The following is a 25,570-nucleotide window of genomic DNA, read 5'->3' on the forward strand; positions in this document are numbered from 1 at the left end:
GAATCAACTACGTGATACTTGTACCACACTGGTACAAGTGTCTGACTGGTCTTAGTTAACCTATCTGCCTTCAGTTATGGCAGCAGAGAGGACGTGATAAATATAGTAAAAACAAGTAACTAATATTTTGAGAAATGTGATGAAGGTTCTGTAAAGAACTGCATTAAAAATGAGAGAAACTTCACTCATTATCTTTGTGTATCATCAAGAAAAAGCAAACCTTATTTTCAAGAACAAAATACTAGAAAACTTAGACCTGCTGAGCCCACTGGACACTGCAGACCTACTTCATCAGTGACTTCTGCATATCTCAGAAACAGCTATTAGAGAATTAATACAGAGTATGAGGAATTTGTCATGAGAGTCCTCCATGACCTGGGACTCAACACTATTATAATATTAGTACCTTCCTTGAGAGATGAATACAGTTCATTTAAAAAAAATCTAATCCTGACAATGAAAATTCTCTATATCCTAAACTTTGAAATAAAAGCATTTTGCATATTTCATTTGCCCCAAAGTTTTCAAATAAAATATGAACTAGAAATACAACTGTTGCACTATTTATTTTCTCTCTTAGTTACTTAAGCCATGTTTTTTTAGTTAAAATAATTCTTAAAATAAAAGATTTGCAAAAAATAATCTCACTACATTAAAATTAAGTTCTACATTTAAACGAAGTTTCACTATACCAAAACTGACAACATGGAATAAATAAAACATAGGTTGCCCATCAAAAGAAAAACCAGGGTGCAAGACAGTGTAAAACGGTTAGCAATGTTCATATGCAGCACAATCAAAGTGATTATTGCATTTCTTACAGCACTATATGAATATTTCACACATCAGGAAAAGAAAAATCATGAAAGCAAGAGACACAAGAAAGCCTTTCGATAATGTTAGAACAGATGGATTACAATGTTAAAAAACCAAACTGCTACAAGATGAGACCTTTTCTGTAAATAGCTAATCCACATTAATAAAACCACTACTAAACATCACTTCAGGTAACAATTTACTTTAGATTAATATCACCTAAGCCAAAACATATTTTAATGTCACAGCATGGGTTACATTTTAAAACAGTTTCATCATTTGAGCCATCAGCACAATCCAGTGTTTCTAGGAATGCAAGTCATTTTTATTAGGCAGCCAGCTGCAGACATTGCTGGAACTAAAGTTCCAGAAAAACTGGGAAAATTACCATTCATATGCTTTCAAAAGCTTAGCAGATACATGAATGGAAGCTGTGTTTGAATGGCAGAAGTCAAACAATTTGGAAAGTAGATTAAAGGAAATAAGTAGTGATTTATTTGCAATGTATCTTTTCATTCCACATAAAAACGCTTGTGTTTATTGACCAAGATTTGGTCCATACTTACAAGAAGATACTACTGCAATGATGCATTATGAAATAATCTTTGAAAAAAATTAACTAGGAGCAACTGCTTTAAAGAATTACTTTCCTGCACACAGCATCAGGCAGTGATGACTAATGGGGAGAGGCGCTGCTCGGCCAGCTCAGTCCCACAGTGTGGGGGAGGCACTGCATACCAGGGAACGCTTGCAGGGAATGTGAAGCAGATACTCTTGTATCACAGGGAGATAAACGGGGCAGTAAGACAAATAAAGCTGTTCAGCCTTTCCTCCTGTAGTATTTTAAAAATATAATTAAAATAAACTGCTATATTTTAGTGTAATCTTATGAAAATTCCCTTTATTTCCATATGTAAAGCTAATACTGAATGAGTTTCTTACACGTAGATATCTGTACTGTATTCACCTGAAGAAAATCAAGTCCAGGTCTCCATGTCCATTACACATGATAAAATGTGCAAAGCCCATATGATAAAATCTTAAATTTTGTAATAATACTGATTCTCAAACTTTCATCATTCTTCCTTTTTATGTGAAAATCAAACACTTTAGGGCACAGTACAGCTTCCTATACAATAGTTGGAAGCTGTCATTCTTCAATTCAAACAAGTTAGTAATTATTACAGCTTTACCCAGCAACACTTCCCATGAATATTTCTAGATGATGTAAAGAAACTTCTTGTTCTTAGTTAAACAATAAGAATTTAAGTTCTTTTAAATAGGTATACTTTTTTAAAAACAAGAATAAAAATGACAATGTTTCAAAACTTCCAAGAATATCTTCAGGTAATCTGAATGAGACACTTAAAACATCCTTATTGCTGCTTCTAATCACATAAGAAGTAGAATTAGCTAATGTTATGTTGACCACACTTTATCCTCTCAAATATTAGAGAAGTTAGATGGAGGTTATTGGCAGAAACTCTGTAGACTTGGAATCCCCAAGCCATTTCTCCCAAATAAGATCAGTGCACATCCTGCTAACCAAGGGGATCTCGAAGAGGTCAGCTATACCTGCACAACATAACATGCCTGTGCTTCCACTTGGATGGTTCAATTATTTGGGAATAAACTGACATTCCCAAAACTAACCATTAAAAGGAATATTTTAAAACACAATTGGGGCTAATCTTTGTGGTTCAGTTGAAGCTGAGCTTTAAAGTGAAACATATCAGAAAAATGGGAAAAGCAAAGCCTAACAAGTAAAACCAGCTTAGGTCAACAATGATGCTGTTTCCTCCAGTGTAAATGTCTTAGGTGAATTGTACTAAAAAAAAAGAATCCTACTTGAAAGGGAAAGAAAGAAGGAAAAAAAAAAAAAAAAAAAAAAAGAAGGGTCAGACAGGGTGAAACAGAGCCTTTAAAAGCCCGGAACAATTTGCAACACAAATACTGAGGAGCAAGCAGCTTCCTCTTTGAATGAAGCAAGGGTCTGACCCCTTCCTGTGTCACAAGTCCCCATACTTATTATGTTTTCCTACTGGCAGTTAAATAAACATCAATTCTATCAGCTTTACAGACATGTGTGCATCAAAAAAGACACCATATTGTATTCCATCCAGTTTTAGAAGAGATAGAAGATGTATTTGAATGAGCATCTTCAGATCTTTATTGCCTGAACTGCTCCATAACATTACTTGTGATGAAATAGCTCATAACTTAGACCTCATAAATAAATATTAACTTCAGTTTTTAAAGCGGATTCTGTAATAACCTAAGAACACAAAATGACTGCTACAAAATTTACAAGAAAAACACATGAAGATCATGGAGAAAATGGTACCTTGGCAAATCACACAACTCTATAGTATGCCTTATAATGCTGAGTTAAGCTACACTTTATGCATTAATTTCCTTCATAGAAATAAAATGTCCAGGTTAGATCTGCAGCTAGCTGACTCTTACACAGACACCCACAAGTTTCAGATTATTATTTTAATTGAAGTTAATTGAAGGCTGCAATACTTTTTCAAAAAATGTAAGTAGCAGTGGACCCCTTAAAATCCTGTCTGGACAGATCTGAGTGAGGCACAGTTTGAAATCTGCCACAGCTAAAGAAGAAAAGGCTGCAAAGTGAAGGTATGATGTGCTGCTGCAGCAGAGGAGACAGTTGTGTTAGATCATACACAGGTAAAAACACCACTTGTTTTACCTGTTTAACAGTTGTTATTATGCAACTCTGACTGCAGAGAGTCAGCTGGCATTCGTATATCCTCTTCCCATTAGGAGTTTTCCAAAAGATAATTCTAACTCTAAGTGTTAAAGAAAATAATTGCATTGTATTTTCTTTTTTGTGTTATATATATGTTTTGGGAAAAAAAAAAAAGGCCAGTCTAAGCCTAAATTAAACATTAAAGTCTAAAACAAGAAAATCAAGACATCAGGCAATTCTAAAATGACATTAAACTAAGTTTAAAAATTGAAAATATTTCTGTTTTATAAAATGCAACTATGGAACAAAACATCAGTGAAATATAAATAGTTAAAACAAAGTACTGCATTAAACTAGATGGATTTAAGTGTTCAGTGGAATGAATTTGTTTCTATAGCTTTCCTTTTTAAAGGAAAAAAAATTAAACATGAGTTATCTTCTTTCAGAACACTTCTGGTACAAATGCTTGCAACAACTTTGTAATTCCTTCATATAACTGCATCACATGATAAGCAACTGGAAATAAAACTGTCCTAGGGATACCGAGTATCTTGGGTCCCTCTGCAGATGAAAGCAAAGCAGAGGCTGAAGTCAGCTTTGCCACGTTTCACTGACACAGATCTGAACATGCAAAGAAGAAAGACAATTCACTCCTTCCTACCTGCATTTCCAAAATCTACCTTTGTACTTTGACTTTTCATCACACAGAGTGTGAACAGGCCACTCACAAGTTCAAGATGACTGGGCATCCTCAAATTAGGGCAGAAGCAAAAATTCAGCTTTGTTGCCTTATGCCTCCCTCCAGCTATTCACTCTGAGTGCTAAGAGAATCACCATGAGAAGGCAGGAAAGCACATGGATAAACACTGGAATGAAGTGTCGAAGGGTAACAACCTCAGAGCATGCACAGGAAAGCATTTTCACTTGACCTATGCTAACCATTAGATAAAATTTTTCAATTGTCTGTTTCTAAGAACTCCTCTGTTGGAGGGTGGTTAAGTATCACAGTGATCTCAAAACTACTAATGTCTGTGAGACATTAGTAGTAGTTGGTAGTGTTGGTTTTGTTTCTCTAATTTATGAAAATAAACTAGAGTGAAAGCCGTGAAGGTAACATGGACTGGATATGCAAATATCTTGACCTGTCCCTCTTCCTAGTTCCAACAAAAAAACCCCAAACCCTGCTAAGTGTGTTCCTTGCTGCAGGATTGCCATTGACCTTTCATTCTTGTCCCTTTTCAAATGCTAAGACAGGCTAATGTTGAGTTACTTTATTTCCAGTCTGTCAGATACCATTTATGAAGCAGTAGGGATCTGGGACATGGAAGAAAAGAAAGGCCAAGATACTCCAGCTCTTCCCATGGCTGTCTAACAAACACTAGTTAGTTTTCATGACTCCCAGGACTCCAAGCTAGAACATGTGAACTCTGATCCTGGGATTGTGTGTAACAAACTTAGGCACCTCATCTTTCTGCTTTTGGGAGCCAATATAAAGGGTTTTTAGTTTTTTGTTGTGGTTTGTTTTTTACCCACCTCCCTACCCCTTCCACCTCTGCAAGAAAAAGACTGTGACCTCAACAGGGCAAGAGTTAAAGGGTACCTGTAGTATTATCATGCCATATGTTAGGGAATATTGAACTCAGTGTATGTATAGCCCATAGCTCTCTACTGGACCAACTGGACATGAACGATGTCATGGAATTGTAAGGGAACCCTCAGGTTTTGCCAACCAACTCACTGCTGGTAGCTGCTGCCTGAGCATTTGGCCTGTCCTCAAAGTTATTTTATATTCACAACTCACCAGTAGTTATCACTGGACCAGTAAACACAGCAGCTGATATAATATGGCTTCTTCTCAAATACCAACATACAATCCTCTGATGATTTTGTAACTGCCTTTGTTTCTACTTTACAATCAGCTACTTCGGCTTTGTTCAGAGAGTGGATTCATATCCAAAATTCTGACAGAGTAATAAGTATTTCTAAATGTATTTTCTTATTAGAAAGAAATTTAGTGCTAGGTCTTTAAACAAGACAAAGTTGGTGAAAGGGAGATGACTATTTCCCTGATTAAAGCACTCACCTTCTTGTAATCTGTCTGAACCCAAATCTTCCCCTCTTCATAAAAGATCTCTGACAAGGATAGTCTTGTGAAGGGTGTTAAGGACTTGTTCTCTCTCCATCCTGCTGAAATTATTTCAGCCTTTTATAAACACATTTTGTGAACCACAGATTGGATGCCAAGTATCTTACTTGTCAAAATTAGGGATGAATTCCCCCTCTTACTCTGTTCAGCTGCTGTTATCTTATGCAAAATAAAAACACCAAAAGGAAAGAAGAAATCAGTGTGGACTGGAACTTGTGTTTTCCAATAGCAGAAGCCCTCAGTCTGCAGGTAATTCTGTTCCTCTCAATCATTTGCATTCCTTTTCCACACAAAACATGCAACAGGAGAAGCAGGCAAAGCCTCACAAGCAGAATTGTTCCGGCACACCCTGGCAGATGAGATACCCCAATTGTCATTAGTATTTCTTTATGGAAAGGAGAAAAAACACCTATCAACATCAGGTAGCCTGCTTAAGGCTCAATTCAAGGCCCCCTCAGATTTGGGAAGGAAAGTATAAAGAAAATGTCCCACATTGCACATTAACTGTTCTAATCACCACACTAGTGGCTAAAGAAACAGAAATAATTTTGCAGACTTAGAATTTAATTTCCTCTGTTTTTTTTTTTTCCCAGTCTCTTAAAAGAGATTTTACCTCAGGCCAAGTGCAACACTTCACCTCTACAGCCATGGAAATTATTTGGTAAGAAAATGAGAGAAAGATCTGTTACGCTCAAGCCATTTTTTAATGTGAAAAACCTCTGTGTTTTATTCTTCAGCAAGCTATAAGAAAAATATCCTATTCTTTTACCAATTGTATCTACTCAGGAAGTGGAAATAAGCCACTCCCTAGCAATAATTACAGAATTAAGGCTACAACTGCATTTGGGGTGCAATGGACAGGTCAAGCAATGTACGTGAATACATAGAGAAATGCATACACACAGACACTTATGCACAAATAAAACTTTGCTTTGTTTATGGTCATGACAAAAATTATCTTTATGGTTCAGATGCCCCAAAGGATTTAGAAAACCCATCTCCAAGTGACTTGACACAAGAGAAATCCAACTGACACAGTCTACTTAAACATCTAAGTGAAACAAGGCCATGTATACACATTTCTTAAAGTAAAGATACCTGCTGTTGAGGCAGAATGTTGTTGCTACCCTCACCCAAAGGCTATAGAACTACTGACAGGCCAAGGAAAAGAGGGTAAAAATGGCCATCAAAGAAAGAATTTAGCAATGGCATGCAGCAAGAGCCTGTATTAGTAACTGAACTATTCAGCATATCCAGAAATGATTGGAAAAAGGTGGTGGTGTGAGAGAACAAGATCTTTGGTATATAATTATTTAGAGTACTGAAAAAAAATCAACAGATTGCAGAAAGACCTAATACTGACCAGTGTAATAAAATAGTAAATGAAATTCAATGTAGAGAAATGTAAAGTGACAGACATGGAAGAAGAAAAGTATTTTCACTTTATATATAAAATGATGGTCTTTCAATTATAATCACACAGTAATGGAACACTGGTCTTGTAACAGTTCTATGAAATTATCATCTCAATGATTTGTGGTGGTCACAAAAGCAAAACAAATGTTAGGCAAGGAATACAGCACATCATGCCACTGCTTCCCCCCGTTCAAAAATGGTTTAGAAGAGTTAGGCAAGATATAAAAACACATAGGAAAGACATAGGGAGTTGCCACAAGTGACAATTAGGCCAATTTGGACTTGTCAAACTGGATGAGTGATGACAGAGGAGGATTATGGTGTGTATTTATTATGAACATGGACAGGAAATGATAATTTGTTGCTAGTTCAAAAACAAACCAAAAAGTGAGGTATTTCTCCACACAGTATACAGCTAAGTTTTAAGAATCCTTTCCAAGGGACTACATAGCTCTCAAGATTACATTAATTTCAAAAAACCCACTGTGTCAACAGAGTTGTTTAGCAGCACAGTGACAAATACCAGATTTTTCTTCTCAAGGTTTCCTTTTTTGCTGCACCATTTCTATACTCACTTAACTAAACATGTAGTTCTGCACTGCTCTTCCTCACAGACTTATCTGTCTGGTCTTGACTATGCCTTTCCTGCCCATGCAAAAATGCTGAAACTTTTACTGCTCATTTCAGCATTCTTGCTCCATACATTTGGTATTATACAGCGATATAAAGATTTATTTAAACTGCAAATGAATCCTTTGTTGTTCTAGCCACATTCAAAAGCATTACTTCCACTCACATTTTACAGTCTTCATCTAGCTAGAATCACAGAATGAGAAACACTTGTTTTCAAACTCATTAGGACAAGCACAGTACTTTCACAAAGATACTGCCACAGAGAAAGCTTAAAGAACACACAAGGATGCACTGGTCTCCACAATTCTTGCAGTCCTGTCACCATCACATACAAACTAAATCTATCTGAAACATCTATAATCAATGTGGACTTTTACAGTATTGTAGGCCAATTATTGATCCAAGTTTCAGCTTGAACAGATGTATTCCCGCTTCAGTATTTTTAGGTAGAAGTGGCACCGAAAAGAAACTCCTCCCTGTCAATCCTAACCAACTGAACAAAAAATGAAACAGATTTTCAATTACCAATCTGAAAGCTAAAACATGAAACTACACTTAATTAAAAAAAAAAAATTTGAAAATCAAACTTATCTAGTTAATTAGTATAAGCCAGAGTGAACAAACTGAAAGTATGTGTATCAAATGATACATTAATGGTTGTCTTGAACACATTTCTCACATGTAATACTTGATATAAGTATGCTATTAGTTATACTTCACTAGTTGTAGAGCAGATGCTAGGCATGATAAAAGTATTTCACAGAAACAAGAAGTCTGCCCAAAAAAGCGACTGGAAAAATGATATTTCCCAGAACACTAGTCAAAGCAAATGCTCCTAGTTAACAGCATCACTAATCTCACAAACATAAATAGTTAACGAGGCAAGTTTTCTAAATTTTATTTAGGCATCTTAACAATAGGTAGATTTCGGTGCAGAAAGCTAAATCAATTATTTGAAAATTGATCATAATGAAAATATGCATGCACTAAAGTGAACCAATAGTCCATCATCATTTGTGTAACATTTTAAACATTTCTTTCACTGCATCATGAGTAATATAATTTTTTTAATCTTGTTAAATGAATGCAAAAAAAATTATTATGAAAACAGAAGCCTACAGTGTGTCTAACCTACCTGCAGTAATAGAACAAGGCCTAATTCAATATTTTACATTTTAATGTGACAATTATTACATTACTATCACCAGTTAAAGATAATAGTAATAAGCCATTAAGATAATTATATGAATCACCAAAGGAGTATGAAATAGGAAACACAAGGAGCTTCAGATATATTTGAAATGATGAGAACTTTAAGTACAGTATTGTATGCCCACAAATAAAATGTTTTGAATAGATTTGACACTAGTCAGGTACCAAGAAGTTGTGTACTATTATTACAATTAAATACACAGAACTCAATGGATTTTAAACACGGAGGTGTGAAAAACATGTTTGCATACTAGATGAAAAAATAATATTAAAATAAACAATTAGAAATATTTGTTAAAAATAACAGGTATACAAAATCTAGGATAAATGTTACTACTGAAAACTGTGGGAAAAGTAATTTGCCAGCCTTGTACTAGTGAGTTTCTCACAGCTGAGATTTCCCTCTACCAAAAAGAAGTTTTTTTTTAAAGACCAAATTAAAAATTATTTCTTCATGAAAGGCATTTAATGTAACTACTTCCAGCTTGACAAAAAAAAATAAAGCTCTTGAAACACAGCCCAATATTTAATTTAATTGCTCTCCATTGCACATCTATGAACAAGGACATAAGACTACCCTGTCATCTGCCCGCATGCCAATGGAATTTTTGTATTCCTCACTACACCCCAAGTGGCCTGTAGATGTTAGAAAGGCAACACAAACATTGCTGGAAAGAAGCAATTCAGCCTCTCAGAAGCAGTACTTCCAAAACCTAATAAACTGCCATTCCAGTTTTCTGTCCACTCACCAGTGTGCAAAACAAGGCAGCTGTGGGGCCACAGCTGTATTCTGGGGCCAGGCAGCCTCCTCCCAGGCCCAGTTCTCCAGCTCTGAAGGAAGCCCTTGAACGCCCAAGACAAGTCACAACTCCAGCCCCACCTGCCACCTCACTTGCAGGCTCAGCAACCACAACTCATGGCACAGGAGATGTTCAGCTGCCAGAGAAGACACTACCCCAAGAAAGTGCTACTGTTTAAGCAAGGAAAAACCCAGTAATTAATAGACAGGAATCAACTGTATGAGCCAGCTTACAGAAAAAGTTAATACCAGGACAGTAACAAATTACTAGACTTGAGATATGCTTTGCAAGAAAATGCTAAATGATAACACAGTAGAAATTGCTACATTCAGAAAATTAACTGAACCCAAAATATTCAGACTACTACTAGAAGTCATGGTCCATAGGGAGGGCTATATGCAGGTATGCCTTCTACAGACTGGAAATGGAACTTACAATATTTGATAGCAGCTAATTCAAATGTTAATTACCTTCTAAAGTAAATACTATTGTGTATGTAAAGTGAAACACTATTACCAAAAAATCCTACACCCCACACTATAAAACTCCACCATATCTTTGACTAATCACATGCAGGAAGTACAAAGTGGTAACACAGAGACAAGACTTGCTCTTAACAATTCTGTACCTCTGAATGCAGTGAAGAAGCAATGACTTCTTATTTGGGTATTTGGAAAATTCAAGTTCCACTTCAAATTTTCTCTCTTTAGAGAACACCACAATTTGATATAAGGAGCAATGTGAGCTTTTACTCACCAAAACACCTCCAAACAGTGACTTAAAAAAATCTCTTAATTCTGTTTTGGACTTTGTCTAGGAATAGGACCATAAAGTATTTTTAAAATTATTTTAAAAAACATTCCTTCTCTAAGATGGAAAGCATCCATGTTACTCAATAAGACATGCTATGGAATACTTCAAGCCAAATACTCCAAATTTTAATTTTGTCAGGTTTTTACAGATTATGACAGAAAATTTTCACTAACTTCTCTCCTCTCTCCCACTATCACAACCCCCACCCCTCCACCAGTGAAGCAGCCAAAAGACTGATGCACTAAACACTGCCCTGTAAATAATAGTATGTAGGAGATTAAACTTAAGCCTAATGCTACAGTCAACCTTCAACAGCTGAGTTCTATTAATGGACACTCCTTAAAAGAAATCCTTATTGGTTACTATTTAAAACTACAACTCTATTAAAATCTTGACTGAAAGAAATTACATGTGATGCATATTGCCCATCACTGCCACGACAACACCACCCAGTTCAAGTATGTATGCATCATTTACCACAATTTATCCAAAGTAAAAAAATACAAAAGGGTTCACTAATCAAATACTATCAATGACTACACAATGTGAAAGAGATGAGTTAATTTATAATGGTAGGGATTATGTGTAAACTAGACAAGTAAGACTTCCAGTGCACTGAAAAGCCCAATGCTATTATTCTTTCAATCTCCTTCCTATGTGGATTTATTTAAGATCAGCATTGCAAAATTACAGCACAGTCAAGGCACTGTAAAGAACTTAATAGAAAACATCAAGGGAAAAGACAATTAACTGCTGTTTCACTTCAAGACTTCAATTTCATGCACAGGACCAGAAATTAGGGGAGGGTGTGTAGGTTAGTACACTGAATAGCAACTGCACACATGTATGGCATTCTGTTCACTGCTGAATGTTTTCTCCTGCTGAATACTTATTGCTTGCCAATGCACAGTCCTTTGAAAGTTAACATTCCAAAGTGTTCCCGCTTTCTCATTCAAATAATCTTTTTAATGAAGAAATTTTCAATTATTGACGCATCAACCTAAGGCTAAATTATCTGTGGGAAGTTGTCAGCTTCCTACTTACACTACTCGTTGACCTTGTAACTCTTCATGTATCATATCTATTTCTGTATCTGAACTTCCCTGTTTTAGGCTCTGTCATCTGTCACTGATGATGAATTAGTAACAAGAAAGAAAACAATTTGAGCAACAGATGATAGTAGAAAATATATTAAAAAAAAAAAAAGCCAACCCAATCCAATATTATGCTACTTGCTTCTAAGGAAACAGGTCAGCAGTTCTGAACACAGCTCCACTTTTAATTCACAAGCTAGACTAAGTAAGGAAAGCATAACAACCTCCTCCAAGCCTTGTGCAGGTCTCAGCAACCTGCCAGGTGAAGACACATTATGTTGCTGTTGTTCTGAACATCAGATGCACATTTTTCAGTCCCATCACAGTCCTTCCCTTTCATCTGAGTGTTACTCTCTGCATTCAGGTTCACCTTGTCTGATACACCTCTGCTGCAAAAAGCATGTGTTGTCTTGCTTTAGCCTGGGCTATGGTGGGCATGTTTTCCTCTCTTAGGAGGTGGAAGGTGAGAGAATAGCTCCTAGGTGGTAAGGTTACTAAATCCAAATCTCTTGCTTCCTGGACCAGTAAGTACAGGGAAGATAGGCTGTTGTTGTCATTTTTCTTGAATGACATGGTCTTGTCAATGTATCTTTCAGTGAAATTATAAAAAAAGCCCAGGACTGTTTGCAGCCCTGAATGAGCACTGTAGCCAATACAGAAGTGACCAACACTCACACATACCAGCAGCTGTGAGGGATTTTTCTTTATTTTATAATTTGAATCAAGTATTGATTGTCTTTTATGCAGCTAAGTGCTTTTCTGGCCAGACTCTACCAGCAGTTAGCACATAAACAAAATAAGATTTTGTAACAGAATAAACAAAGCCAGAAATCTGCATTTTTGTACCTATTCAGAGCCTCAAGAATTGCTGGTAGACTAAAACTATGTCATTCAAAGAATATATAAGGAAAAAGATGAATTCAAAGAAGTGCTGGTTTAGTTTTGCCTCTTCAAGGGTAATACACACTTGACCTGGATATGTATGTATTTAACTACTCTAGGAATGGTGCCAAAGATGGTTGGTGACCCCAGTTCCACAGGGTCTGCCATTATGTTGGGCTTGGAAGTCTTACAAGGACATGGACGTGACAGACCCACATGTACCACTGCAGGAACTACAGCTGACATTTTCATCACTGACAGAAGACAAAGGTTTATGCCACTGGCTGTATGTTTGTCTTGAGAACAAGATTTCTGATAGAAAGACTGCAAAGCTACCAAAATTTTTTTTGGAAACAAGGGCTTTCCCATTTGAAGCAATGGAAATTAGAGTGTCAGACAAAATCAGTGTATCCTAGGCAGTCACAAATATATAAAGTATAAGGTACATAAAACATTTGAATCCATCTTCCTTCTGTCCCTACCCCTACCAAAGGAAAAACTTGAATCTTGTTAGTCTAGCTGCTACTGTTTCCGGTTTGAAAAAGAAGCCATAGGGTCGAGACCAATTTTTATTATTTTAATTCTTTTATACAGTGAAACCTAAACATGTGACAAGTAGAAAGTTATTTAATCAATAAAGATATCACAGAATAAGTTTTGACAAGGCTATGAATAAAGAAAATCGCAGTAACAGGAGAACAACTCAAAATGTCATTGCCCTTTAAGGGCATGAAAGTGCCTCCCACAAAAGGTCAAATGCAGGGGATAAAATATTAACAATTACAAATCCCCAAACATTTGTATTTAATCAAAAATAAGGTAGCGAATAATTGAAAATATACAAACAGAATAATCTGTCAAATGTGACACTCACACCTAGATCAAAATCCTTATGCAAGAAAGGTGCCAAGTAGTAATGCTCAAGCTAGTGTTAAAAAAGCCAATCATTCTTATTAATACTTTAAGTTCAGCCTTCTTGTCTTTAATCATGGTTCATTAAATTGTAGTGCACTACTAGCACAATGTAAAATAGCTAGTCTGAGTAATTCAAAATATACAAGCTCTCTCTGGAAAATAATTATGATATGGAAAGCAAAATAATTTATTTATATTCTTCAGTGCTCCATTACTTTTTAGTTTGCTTTTCGTTTAAATGACACTTACACAGCCAAACAGAAGGATAAAAAGGAAATATCCTTTTGCAACTTTCATGAGGACATGAAGATACCAACCCAAGGATATATAACTCAGAAGCAATGAATACAAAGTGCAGGGTTTTTTTTTCTAAGGAATAAGAATTTGTACTCCTTAATTTGAAGCCTGCTAAAAGAACCTTATAAGTAGGCAGGGTAGATATCAATAAGCCTCCAGTAAAGAAATTAACAACAACAAAAAAAAAGAGGTTATTTCTCCTTGATGCAGCAATATTGGTTCCATCTGGATGCTACAACTTCACCAAATGGGGATCTTAACTATTCAATTCATTACGATACCATCCACAGTTTTGGAGACTGTTCCAAAGCATGTGTGGAAGTTCTCTTTGGTGGTTATACTGCTGCTGTTGTTTAACCAAGCTGCATTATTTAGCTTGGCTAATTCACCTCTTCCCCCCTCACTCCCCCAACTTTTTCCTTTTTTAACACTTTCCCATCATTAATTAGTTTCCTCACTGTAGAAGTAGAAGTCAAGATGTCTTGACAAGCTCTCTAAATGTACACTGCTTGATCCTCACTGTGTCAGAGCTACATTTTATGAGAAGTTTTCCTTTTAACTGGGAAAGACCAAAGTTAACAAGACTATTAATGTACAAAACATTAAAAAAATAACCAGAACTGTATCTGATGCTCTTTAGTCTAGTAAAGCACAATGCACTATAAAAACATGAAGCTTTAATCTTTCTGGCGCCAAAGAAAATTGGAAATGCCTCCTGAGAAATGGTACAGGGTGCCATCTTTACCAGCACTTAACAATGACTGAGAATTAAGAGTTAACAGAAGTCAAAGAGACGGAGTTAAGCATAGACTGCCAGCCTTAAAGTCTCCTAGAAAACAGATGGACAAAAACCGTAAACAAGCAGCAAGAACATTATCATACTTCAGTATTGTAAATTGTAATACAAAATATTTTGATGTTCCAAGAAGTGATCTTCAATGAGGCTGGCATTTGAGAACAAATGAAAATTTTCTGAAAATCAAAACTACTATTCCTTACATGCCAAGTACACTTAGGAATGCTAAAAGCTGCATATCCAGACTGACTTCTTATTTCAAACTACTTTGTGGAGGAATAAATACATGTTCATACTTAAAAAAAAAAAAAAAAAGCTAAATCCAAGATACTGTACCACTACAAGAAGTTACTCAAAAGAAATGCCTTCAGAAGCACTATTTCAACTATTTCAAACACCACTATTTCAACTCTATTGTTGATGACATGATATACTATTTTCTAAGTGCAAAATAATACCAAACGACCTCAAGAAGTTATTTGATTTACATGGTTTATCCAGCAGCCTATAACAGCAAGTCTCTTCCAGGTAGGCTTACATCATATATGGTGGTTTAATGGTTTAATACTTAGAAATGATATGTTTATCCTGCAGATGCAAGGATGTGAAACTGCTCTTAAAAACAGCTCAGTATTTCTCTGACTTACAGGCTAGAACAGATCTGTTACTTTGCAACACCAAGCTTTATGTTGTGCTCACTACATATACTCTCAAGCCCAGCAAGTCAGTCCTTTAATTAGCCAGATCTCTTCTTTCACCTTCCTGATTTCTACTGCCTAAGGTTCTATGATGCACTGCCTGCCATGAAAAATAGCTTGAAGCACAACCAGATTTTTCTTTTTTTTTCTGCTTGATATTCCAGGAATCAAACCCTTAAAACAACATCTGCCTCTGTAATATTCACAACTTCGCAGAGCCATCAACGAGGATGGCTGCCACATGTCTGAAATCAGAGGCAAATGAAACAGTGGGTCTTCTTACACTCTGGAGAAAGGCAGATGCCAGCAAGGGCCCAAGAGAAGTATTACAAAAACCTTTGCTAAACTAAAGCATTCCAGTGCTGCTCTGAAGCCAAGACCTTCAAGTTACAATGCAGGGAACCCAGAAACATAAAGCATGTGCCTGGCATGGACCTAATTTCTTACTGAGAGGATATGGATTGGATCTTACCAGGGATATTAGCAACAAACCACACTTTGTGGGAGATTCTGGGATAGATCTCTACAAGCCCTTGTCAACAGCAATAAAGTCTCCCCATGACACAACTTCCAAGAGCCAAAAAACCAGTAGTGCCTTCTAATGCTTTCTCTTTCCATTGCCCGTATTACAGCTTTGAAGCAGCAATTCAATACCTGTGTAATAATGCATTTTGTGGTAAGGATGATAGTCCAAAACACCTCAAAGTCTGCTGACAGACATGCCTGGCATCACTGAATTTAAAAGCATTCTGCTGCATCCTCTAATTAAAGAAAGTCTGATCCACCAAAATGAATGTGTCTGAAGGTGATAAAACTCTAAATAGAACAGAAAATTAAATATTCCTATTTCACGGAAGAGCTCTGTGCAGCCAGAATCAATGTCTCAAATGAGGCCTTGTCCAGGCCTTTCTCAATGGACTACTAGAACCATAACACATCCAGCAAAAAAATATTCAACCACAAGCAGTTCATGGTTGATGTGTTTTCTATCAGGAGATTTCTATAATTCCCTAACCAGACAATGCAACTACAGATCAATTAAAAACATCTCTGTGTAGGTCATCTTTAAAATTTACTCATTTCTAATGAAAACGATAAATTAGTTGATGCATTTCATGTATATCAGTATTTTTAACAGATTATTTTTTTAAATAAATTATTAGTTATTTTACAACAATTCATGAGACTTTGAAGAGACCTTCTATCTTCTAAAATTTCTTTTATATTTTAGCACATTGCCTTTACTGTTTCTTCTTTTAAAAAAATGATTTATTTATATATTTAAAGCCTTTTCACAGGCCTTTCAGTAATATTCCAGTATACCTTTTCTGACACAAGTCTGACTAGATTAAGTACAATCCTCCAGACCTCTGGTCAATTATTTTCAGTATTCTCTGTGGGTTCTTTAACACAGTACAGTTTTTTCCAAGTCTTTATTGACCTTAGGCTCTTAAATCAAGCAATTCATAACTTAACATTCAGTCACCCAGTATAAAATAATTGCTAAAATAATAAAGATGAAGTAAAGGGAATAGTAAAAATAATGGAGTAATGGAGAAAAGAGAAAAACAGACAGTAACTCAAAGGATCTTTGTAGTTTACATGCATTACACAAACACTGATGGCAATACATTACTTACAGAAAGCTCAAAATTCCTTTCTAACACAGAGGAAATTACTCTCATCTAGAAGTAACGTTATCCTATGTGCCTACTCCCTGAACACAGGACCAGCTTTCACACTGCTCGCCAAACCAGGTTAATGCCCAGGAAAGAGCAGAGCTCTGGAAGGCTACAGCAAGGCCTCCCACAGGTCCTTCTGTCCTGAAGCACATTTTATCCATGCACGAGTTCCATGTTTACGTACCCACTGTACCTACAGCCACATGCAGAGAAGCTTTTCTGTCACTGAAACAATCACAAGATACCTGAAGCTGGGCAGAAAGGAACCACACAAGACTAAGGGTAATAAACACATTTTGAAAAAAAAACCAGCATGATGGCTTGTTAACACATTAAAATCAACACCTGTCCCCACCATTAAATGAATAAGCTCTTTTCACCTCAGAAAATACTTCTAGACCTTTTCTCATCACTGGATAGAAAGCTGTATTTTACTATAATAATTTTTTTTTCACAATTATTTCAATCTAGGTCGAAGCTGGCGGCAAGTCTTAGAACAGTCTCCCAAGGTGAATGCAGCTGCTCGGGGTTTGTTGTTAGCAGTCTATCCATACAAACACAACCCAGTATTTTGGTAATATGTCTTTAAAAATAAATAACCTATTTTTCTGCTCATCCCACTTACATTTTTCCATTACTGAGTTGCTTTGTTGCCAAAAAGACTAAAAGAGGTAGAGGATTTGTGACGTTTACTTGTATTTAGACAAGTAAAATCTTGCTGGGCTATTCTTTTTCTTAATGTATTTAACTGATTTCATCCTCAGTAGTAGCTGCCTTTCATTATTTTGCAACCATCTTCAAATTATTTTGATTAAACTAAACTTTATTAAACCTCATAAAAAGCTAGCTAGTCCAGTCACTCTTTGAACACCTTAAAAAAATAAAGCAACAAAAAAATCACCACAGAATCAAATAATTGGACAAGTAACAAATAAACCACTAAATAAGTAATAAATAAATCAGACCTTGGGATGAAGGTTTTCAGAAATAATTTGAAGTAGTTTGTTAATCAATACCAAAAAATTCTAACTGGAGTAATTCTGCTTTCAAATAGTCAACATAAAAATCATCACCTTGTTGTCATACTAACTGAGAAATTAGCATGTGCATGTGCTTCTCAAGACTCTCTTGAAAATGTTAATACAAGAAATGTGTTTCAAAATGCCAATTTTGTAAAAATTTAAACCTTAGGAAAAATATAAAAAAATGCCCTATATATAGATACGCATGAATCCCATCAGAAAACAATCCATAACATCCAACTTCTAGCTAATGTAGATCACTAACAGAGACCTCAATCTGCAGCTTTGATAAAAGACAATCCAATCTTAGGTCGTAATAGTTTTGGCCTAGCTAGCCTCTAACTATCAGGATTTATTTGTTGTAGCATGTCAATTTAGTGTAACAAGTTCAACTTGAAAAGCTCAGCTCCCAGAACAACTAATTTAACTTCCTCTACAGGAAATATGCTTATTTGAAGGCATTGCTGGTATTTTCTGTGGAAAGAACACAAGATAACCAGAAAAGTCTATTTGCAATGCCTCTGTTATGATTGTATGCAATGATTCTTAAGAGAGCCATACACCAGTTTGGCACTGTAATTCAGGAAAGAAAACATTCACTTACCGCAGTGTGACTGGAAAACCTGTGGCTTGACTACCTGATTGCAGATATTGCACACTACAAGATAGAAATCATCATGAGCTGGATAATGGCCAAATAAGTGCATATCTGTGGGAAAGTTAAAAATATATACAAGAATTAGAAGTTATGCTTTAAATATCTATTAAGAAAAAAAAAATTGAAAATACTGTAGGGCCATTACTGTTATATTAATTTACACAAAGCAAATGTATACATTGCTCCATAAGAGCTGCTTACTATGTTAAAGAGATTTTTTTCCCTCTTTTGGGTTTCAAGGTCCTGTACTAATGCTGCAGTCTCATCCCTCAGTCTGAGTAAGAACACAGACTGCAACACCTTTTCTTAACACTCATTGCGAAGAAGTGGAATAAGCATTTCTGTACTGGTCAAATGTTGAAACAGTAAAGGAATATTTTTTTTTAAATATCTGCCTAAAGGTCCTTATAGAAAACATGCTGCATAGGTTATGTTCTATGTTACAATATTCTAAGCTTGACTATAAATTGCTTGAGAAAGGCTCCTGCTTAAAAGCTAGTTATAGTAACCAAGGTCAAGGATCCTACAGCCTCAAATACAGCCAGGCATGCCGTGCCATATGAAATTTCTGATTCTCTGCAAATGCCCTTCCCTAGTTCCGACACCCTGCTGTTTGTTCCCAACAAATACTGTGGGAAGAGACAAAATTGGTTAATAAGGTATTTCTTGGTGATGGTATGAGGAATTTAATGAAATCCAAAGACAGGTACAGTCAGATGATGACAGGCACTTGTCCCTCTCAGATGAAACACATAATGCAATACATGCATTCTTAAGCCATTACAAACAGAGTAAAATGGGTTTAAATTACTAACTGAAGTCCTCAGAACTCTAACATTACAAGTGAGGTAACCTGTTCCACTCTTCATTGTTATAACTTAAGAACAAGCACACACACTCATCCACCACAGCTTGGAGGACAGAAACTCCAGTCACTTTTATGCATTTCAGTGGGATCATGTCACCATACCCAGTGTTGCTAATGTATGTGTTGCTGTATTAGTAACCCCGTGCCAAGTAGTGACTCCACAGATCACACTATTTCTAAGATTATAAAAATAAAAATGTTGTAAATTTCAGTGTTATTCAGAAACATCTGAAATCTATTACAGAACCTACAAATATCGACTGAAATATTAATCTGGTGCTTTTTAAGCAGGAGGAAAATCAAGAGAACAAACATGTAAAACAACAGCTGTCATTGATAAACATCAACAATTAAATCCTACTTTTCCAGTAAGTCACGAACTTCTAAAACATAGTGATATCTTTCAAATACTGACTCAAGCAGGTACCTCAGTTCACTAGTTCCTTACTAAAGCAATTATTTTGGCCCTAGAACTACTTTCATAAGTAATTCTGCCCTGGCCTCCGGTATTGTAGGTAACATCACTGCTTATGATGGCAATGCTTGGCATGGATGAAGTGCAAAATGTCTTCAGCTCCCAAAAAGCCCAGAGGAACAGGGCATCACTCTCATGGTAATACAGGCAGCATCACAAGTAGACCCAAAGAGACTCATTCAAGAACTCTTGGGCACAAACCAGCCCCACCAAGCTGCAGGTATTTCATAATATGATATGATGTGCATTGTTCCTTTATCCACTGAAAACTAAACCCCTTTCTTTCTGTTACTGCTCGTACCAGGCTATGAAATCCAGTTGAAAGGTTAACCAGACATGACACCTTTGCAGCGCTGGTCTTGCACTGACCAAGCCTCCAAATGCAGTACAGCCAGATGAACGCAATCAACACATCCAGCCTAAATTTAAAAGAATGCCGGTGGTGAGGAATAAACTCCTTTGGTGTAATTAGTATTAGTACTGGTGAAGCCAGAAGTGCAAAGCTACGTTGAATCAAATCTTCCTTACTGGTAAAACAGATAAACAAAACCCTAAGCAGGCACTAAAACAGGCCTTTTTATTCTATTTATTCTTTTAATATGATAATTCAGTGACCTTAAAAATTATTTTACAATAGCAATTCTTAGCTGGATAGTTTTGATCACAACCTACAGATTTCCAATAACAGCACTGTAAATTCCACAGAAAGGAGTACCTCTTTTGGGTATGATTTGACACAAAGTCTCAGCTCAAAAACATGCATTTAATTACAGTTATGAAATATTTTTTAAATGGTTAAAACATTTCAAAATACATTTTTCTGTTGTTTGAAAGGTACGGTGACAATCTTCTTACAAAAACACGGAGACTTTGCCCTTGACAAACAGAAAAGTTACAACTGTTTTCCAGTTTAAATTCCTTAAGTTCATTTAACCTTCACAGATCTGTATCCTAACCTTTAAAACATGTCCAAATCTGAGGTGTCTAAAGTTTGGCTGGGTCTGAGTCTGAGTTTTTATGATTTCTGGCTGCAGGGAGTAACTTATAAAAAACATAAGGTATTAATACTGGCAAAAACCATTCAAGGACATAGGTGGGAAAAGGAATCGGGTTAGTTCACAGGATCACAAAATCATCAATCTTTTCATCAGGCACTGCCAAGGAGCCAGAGCAATGAAGGAAAAGTCCTGTAAGCTTTCTCCACCACCCTGGCAAACACCACTGCACCTAACAGGTAAATAGCACCATTTGATGTTGGTTTTTTTTTTTCATACTCCATATGGGTTGATATGCAAAGAAACTGCACAGTCATGTACAGACACACCAAAATGCTGCTGTGAGACACACAGCATCAAAAGGATGTACAGATGCGGAGTAATGACATCCTGAAGCAGCATTTTGGAAGTTTTTTTCATTTTGCAGGTGCCTAGAAATAACCCAGTGGAGGTGCAGGTGTCCATTGTAAATGTGAGTCTTCTGTATGAAGTTATCAGCCCCCTCTCGAAAGTCTACTTAAAATAATCCAAGAATCTCGAGGACACAAGACTCCAGGTTGAAAATAAGAATCACAGCACACAAGTATACTGTTATTATTGAATCAGAATAGATAAAAAACTTAAATTAAACACCATATTTCAGGCTTTTAAGATTCCTTAAAACTGTCACTATGCAGGAGTTTTTAAAAAAAGAAAATTCTGTAAGTCCAAGCAGGTTTAACTACCTCTCTTAGTTTATTCATGTTAACCAGATTGGCACAAATCTGGTTTCATGATTAAATTCATTATTTGTAATGATATATAAATTACTTTTTAATTGAAATTGCACAACATATTAATATTGTCTCACTACAAAGTCCAACTGGGGATACACTTTATTTGATGCAATAGTACTACAAATGCAATCCAGATCAGAGAATGTACAATGAATAAAGCAAGGAACATTTGATATTTAAAAGAAAAATAGAAAAGATTAACAGCTATGTATCTTTTCATACAGATTTTTCTGTTTTTTAATAAGAACAGTTCAATGTTACTATGTTCTACTCAAAATAACCAAGACTAAAGATTATTTCAGACACTGGTATCATTCTTAGATCAGATTGCAGCCATTTGACAATTTAGACCTTCTGTGCGCAACAAAAAAAGACAATGGCCTCTCCAAACAAAAAATTATCTTCTAAAGGCAATAATCACATCTCCCTGCCTGCTTAGTCTGAAAAAATCATGATAAGCTTTTCCGAAGAGATTACTTTTGGGGAAGAAAACATGTCTCTAAAGTCAGCTCAGGAATGACTTTTTCATGGAAAGAGGCAAGACCACTGAAAAAGACAGGCGATAACTATTGAATAACGTGAGAGACTATCAAATGGTACTGAAATAATTATCAAGGTTCAAAAAGAATAAGGAAGGACAGAAAAGCAACTGTAAAGAGTATTTATTTTCTACCAAAAACTGTCTACCCCCTAAAAGTGAAACAAAGTGACCACAGCGTGCATGGGTCACCACACACTGGCCCAGCCCTCCCACAAGGCAAAAGCACTCCATAGCCCCCATCACAATCGCCTCATTTTACTGGAAGATACTTCCAGCAGATTCAAAGTAGACTCTTGATGGCAAAAAGAAGTGGCAACTTACTTTTCAGTACCCACACACTTTCCAAAAGGGCCAGGCACACATACATCACTCCTTGCAGTGCTGAATCGTCATCCCCTCAAAATGAACCACGACTGACACAGCCGTGCCGCTTGATACAATAAAATTACAAAAGCCTGCTTGAAAATGAGCTACTGAACTAACAGGATGCAAAAGCGGCCCATATCATGGGAAAGATATTCTATATAGGTGGAAATCTGAGACAGTGAATGCTGCCTGTTCAAAATTACTTTCATAGATTGAAATCTTAAATTATTACTTTGCGTATACCTTGCTATGGCGCCTGAAAAATGAATACAACTTCCACCTGTAGGTGTTATATTACTAACATTTGCAAATAAAAAGAGAGCTGTAGCCATATTACATAGTTTTGTAAGACATCAATTTGGTGAAATGTGCATTAAGAACACAAATACCATAGAAAAAATAGAAAATGTTGCTTCTGCAAATTGTGGCACAAACACAAAAATGCAGGTGTCAGATACGACTTTTTATCTTCTCCAACAGCACACAGAAAGGAATTATTTTTAGTAACAATCCAAGGCAGATGACTTACATGAAGTTCCTTCTCTATTATTATATAATTCATAATAATTTACATCCCACTGTATAATAAAACACAAGCTAGAAATAATCTAAAACATTCTTCCACTGCAGAATTAAGGTTGTCAAACAGTAAGATCTCACAGTATTGCGTGGGAAATCAAGTTTTAATGATGATCTTTTGCTATAAATTATACACACTTTAAATGTTCACTTATATATCTGTTGCTCCACTAAATATACCCACAAAGCCTGCTTTGAAAAATATTAGTGATGTTTATGTGCCAAGAGAGAAAAGGGGAGTAAGAAGGGGAAGAGAAAGACTATTCAAGACACACTGAAGACTGATTTAAAATTAAAAAAGAAAAGCCAAAAAAAAAAGCAATGGCAAAAATGGCAATGGACAAAACTGAATACATATGATTCTTCCAGCTCCTAGAGCTACACATTTTTAAACTCTATGTCTAGAATCGTGCCCAATATTTCTCTCTTGCTCCACAGAAATGATAAATCTGTACATCATTCAAGAACTGGTGTAAAGTGCAAAATCTTTCAGTGCAGTAGATTACTTAAAAAACTAAGTAATTTGAATGGTGAATTGAAACTTGAAACTGAAACAATAAAAAGACAATCTTCAGGGCATTATTCAGACAGCAGTTAAACACACTTGCATAGACAGGTTGGTCTTATCATAGAAATAAATGTCACACTCTTTCCATTTAACATGAGCTTATTCTCCCCCGAGTGCAGTTTTCCTTTCTTACACAAAAACCAGTAAGTCACTTCAGTAATTAGTTCGCCAGAATAAATTGCATTTTACCCCTGAAAATGTCAGTCACAGTTGCAAATTAATCCCAGACTGATTTAAGCTGAAAGAGATCACTGGATGTCATTTACTCCAAGATCCTGCTGAAACTGTGGCTAACTTCAGGGTCAGAGCCACAAAGTAATGCTCAAGATCATTTTCTGATGGAAAAATGCAGGTCCTGGTTAAAGTAATCATGAAGTTGAGGACAAAATAAAATTAAAATATTCATGACAGAACTAACACAGGAGCAAACACAACTGTCATAAGTCCTGACTGATGCCTTTCAGGTCCTAATACAAGGAACTTGAGATTCTGCATGCTAAAAAGTCAAATGAGAAAGAAAATAAATGAGAAGAAAATAGAAATACTGGCCTTCTCAGGAGCAGCAATAATAAATGAAACATGATCGTCATAAAGGAAAAAAAAAAGGTAGGGAAAAAGCAGCAAATAGACTTAAGTGTCAGTGTGGTAAAGAGTCAAGGTCATGACACCTTTAAAGCAGTCCAGTATGGTTGATTGGTATGCTGCCTCCCAGGTTAGAGCAATCATGAGGACAGTGGCAATCCTAAAGAATGCTGGGAATAGTTCATTAATTATAGTGTAAACAATAAATACCACCCCCAGTGACGCAGAAAGACTTTGTACTCCACGGCCTTATCTAGCATTATGAAATGGTACCAAAAATGAAAATGGTGCCTTCTATTCCCAAAGAGCCATACTAAAAGAAAAAACAAGAGTTCATAACTGGGAACCAGTGATCTAAACAAATACTGTGGATTAATCATATTTGCATATCTTTTGTAACAACCTTTGTTTGGAAGGGATTATAAAGTAAACCATGCAACACTGACATTACTGCTTTGCCTAAGACTACATATCAATAAAGAGAAGAATGAAATAAGCACAGGAAAATGTGACAATGTTGTGCTTCCACAATTCTGAAGGCTTTTATGTAATCTATGTATGCTAGCTGCCATCCCAGTCTAAGGTAATTTGGCAATAGAGGACCAGAATTGCCTGGGCTACCAGATTAACATATCACAAGAATACTGGAAAACACAAAATTCACACGTCAAAAAGTATGCTGCATACCTGTGACATCAAAAAATTCCGTTTTTCATGTCAGCTTAGCAGGGTGAGGACAATAAAACCAGTATTTGTAATTGAAATGGACATCACTCAATTACACAGTATCTAGTTTTCAGTAAGGTAAGTGTAATTATAACATAAGAACACGAGGCAATTTTAACAACTCCAGTAACAGTTACAAAATCATTAATTGTTCTTACAGTTTTCTTTAATTATTAGATTGTACTTCAGGGAAATTATCAAAAGGAGCTTCTTCCTCAGGAACTTGGATTTTGAATTGCCTTCTATTTTACATACAATAACATATTTCAGGAACTACAGCAACTGCTTATGAAGTTTGTATTATAAAACTGTACAGTCAATACCCAGAAGAAAATCCTGCTCTAGTGTAAAATAGATACCAAGTAAACATATTAAGAACCAAAGACATAAACAAAAAAAAACCCAAACAAAAATCCCAAAACAAAATATTTTTTCCACAAATCAGTTATCAAATATCTCTCAAATCTAGGTGAGCAAAATACAAGGAAGAAATAGGCTTTT

General features: G+C 35.9%; 1 protein-coding gene across 4 annotated transcripts in view; it reads right to left on the bottom strand.

The window, feature by feature from the left end:
* Window positions 1–25,570, bottom strand: part of ATXN7L1 (ataxin 7 like 1) — a 110,884-nt gene that overhangs the window by 56,376 nt on the left and 28,938 nt on the right. For 3 of the 4 annotated variants that reach the window (XM_068189642.1, XM_068189644.1, XM_068189643.1), the window contains exon 3: window positions 18,540–18,644. The exons of the other annotated variant lie outside the window; for it this stretch is intronic. In XM_068189642.1, the coding sequence (XP_068045743.1) occupies window positions 18,540–18,644 (105 nt within the window). The remainder of the gene's footprint in view (window positions 1–18,539; window positions 18,645–25,570) is intronic. 4 annotated transcript variants of the gene reach the window in all.

This window comes from Anomalospiza imberbis, chromosome 5 (genome assembly GCF_031753505.1).
Source record: "Anomalospiza imberbis isolate Cuckoo-Finch-1a 21T00152 chromosome 5, ASM3175350v1, whole genome shotgun sequence".
Lineage (NCBI taxonomy): Eukaryota > Metazoa > Chordata > Aves > Passeriformes > Viduidae > Anomalospiza > Anomalospiza imberbis.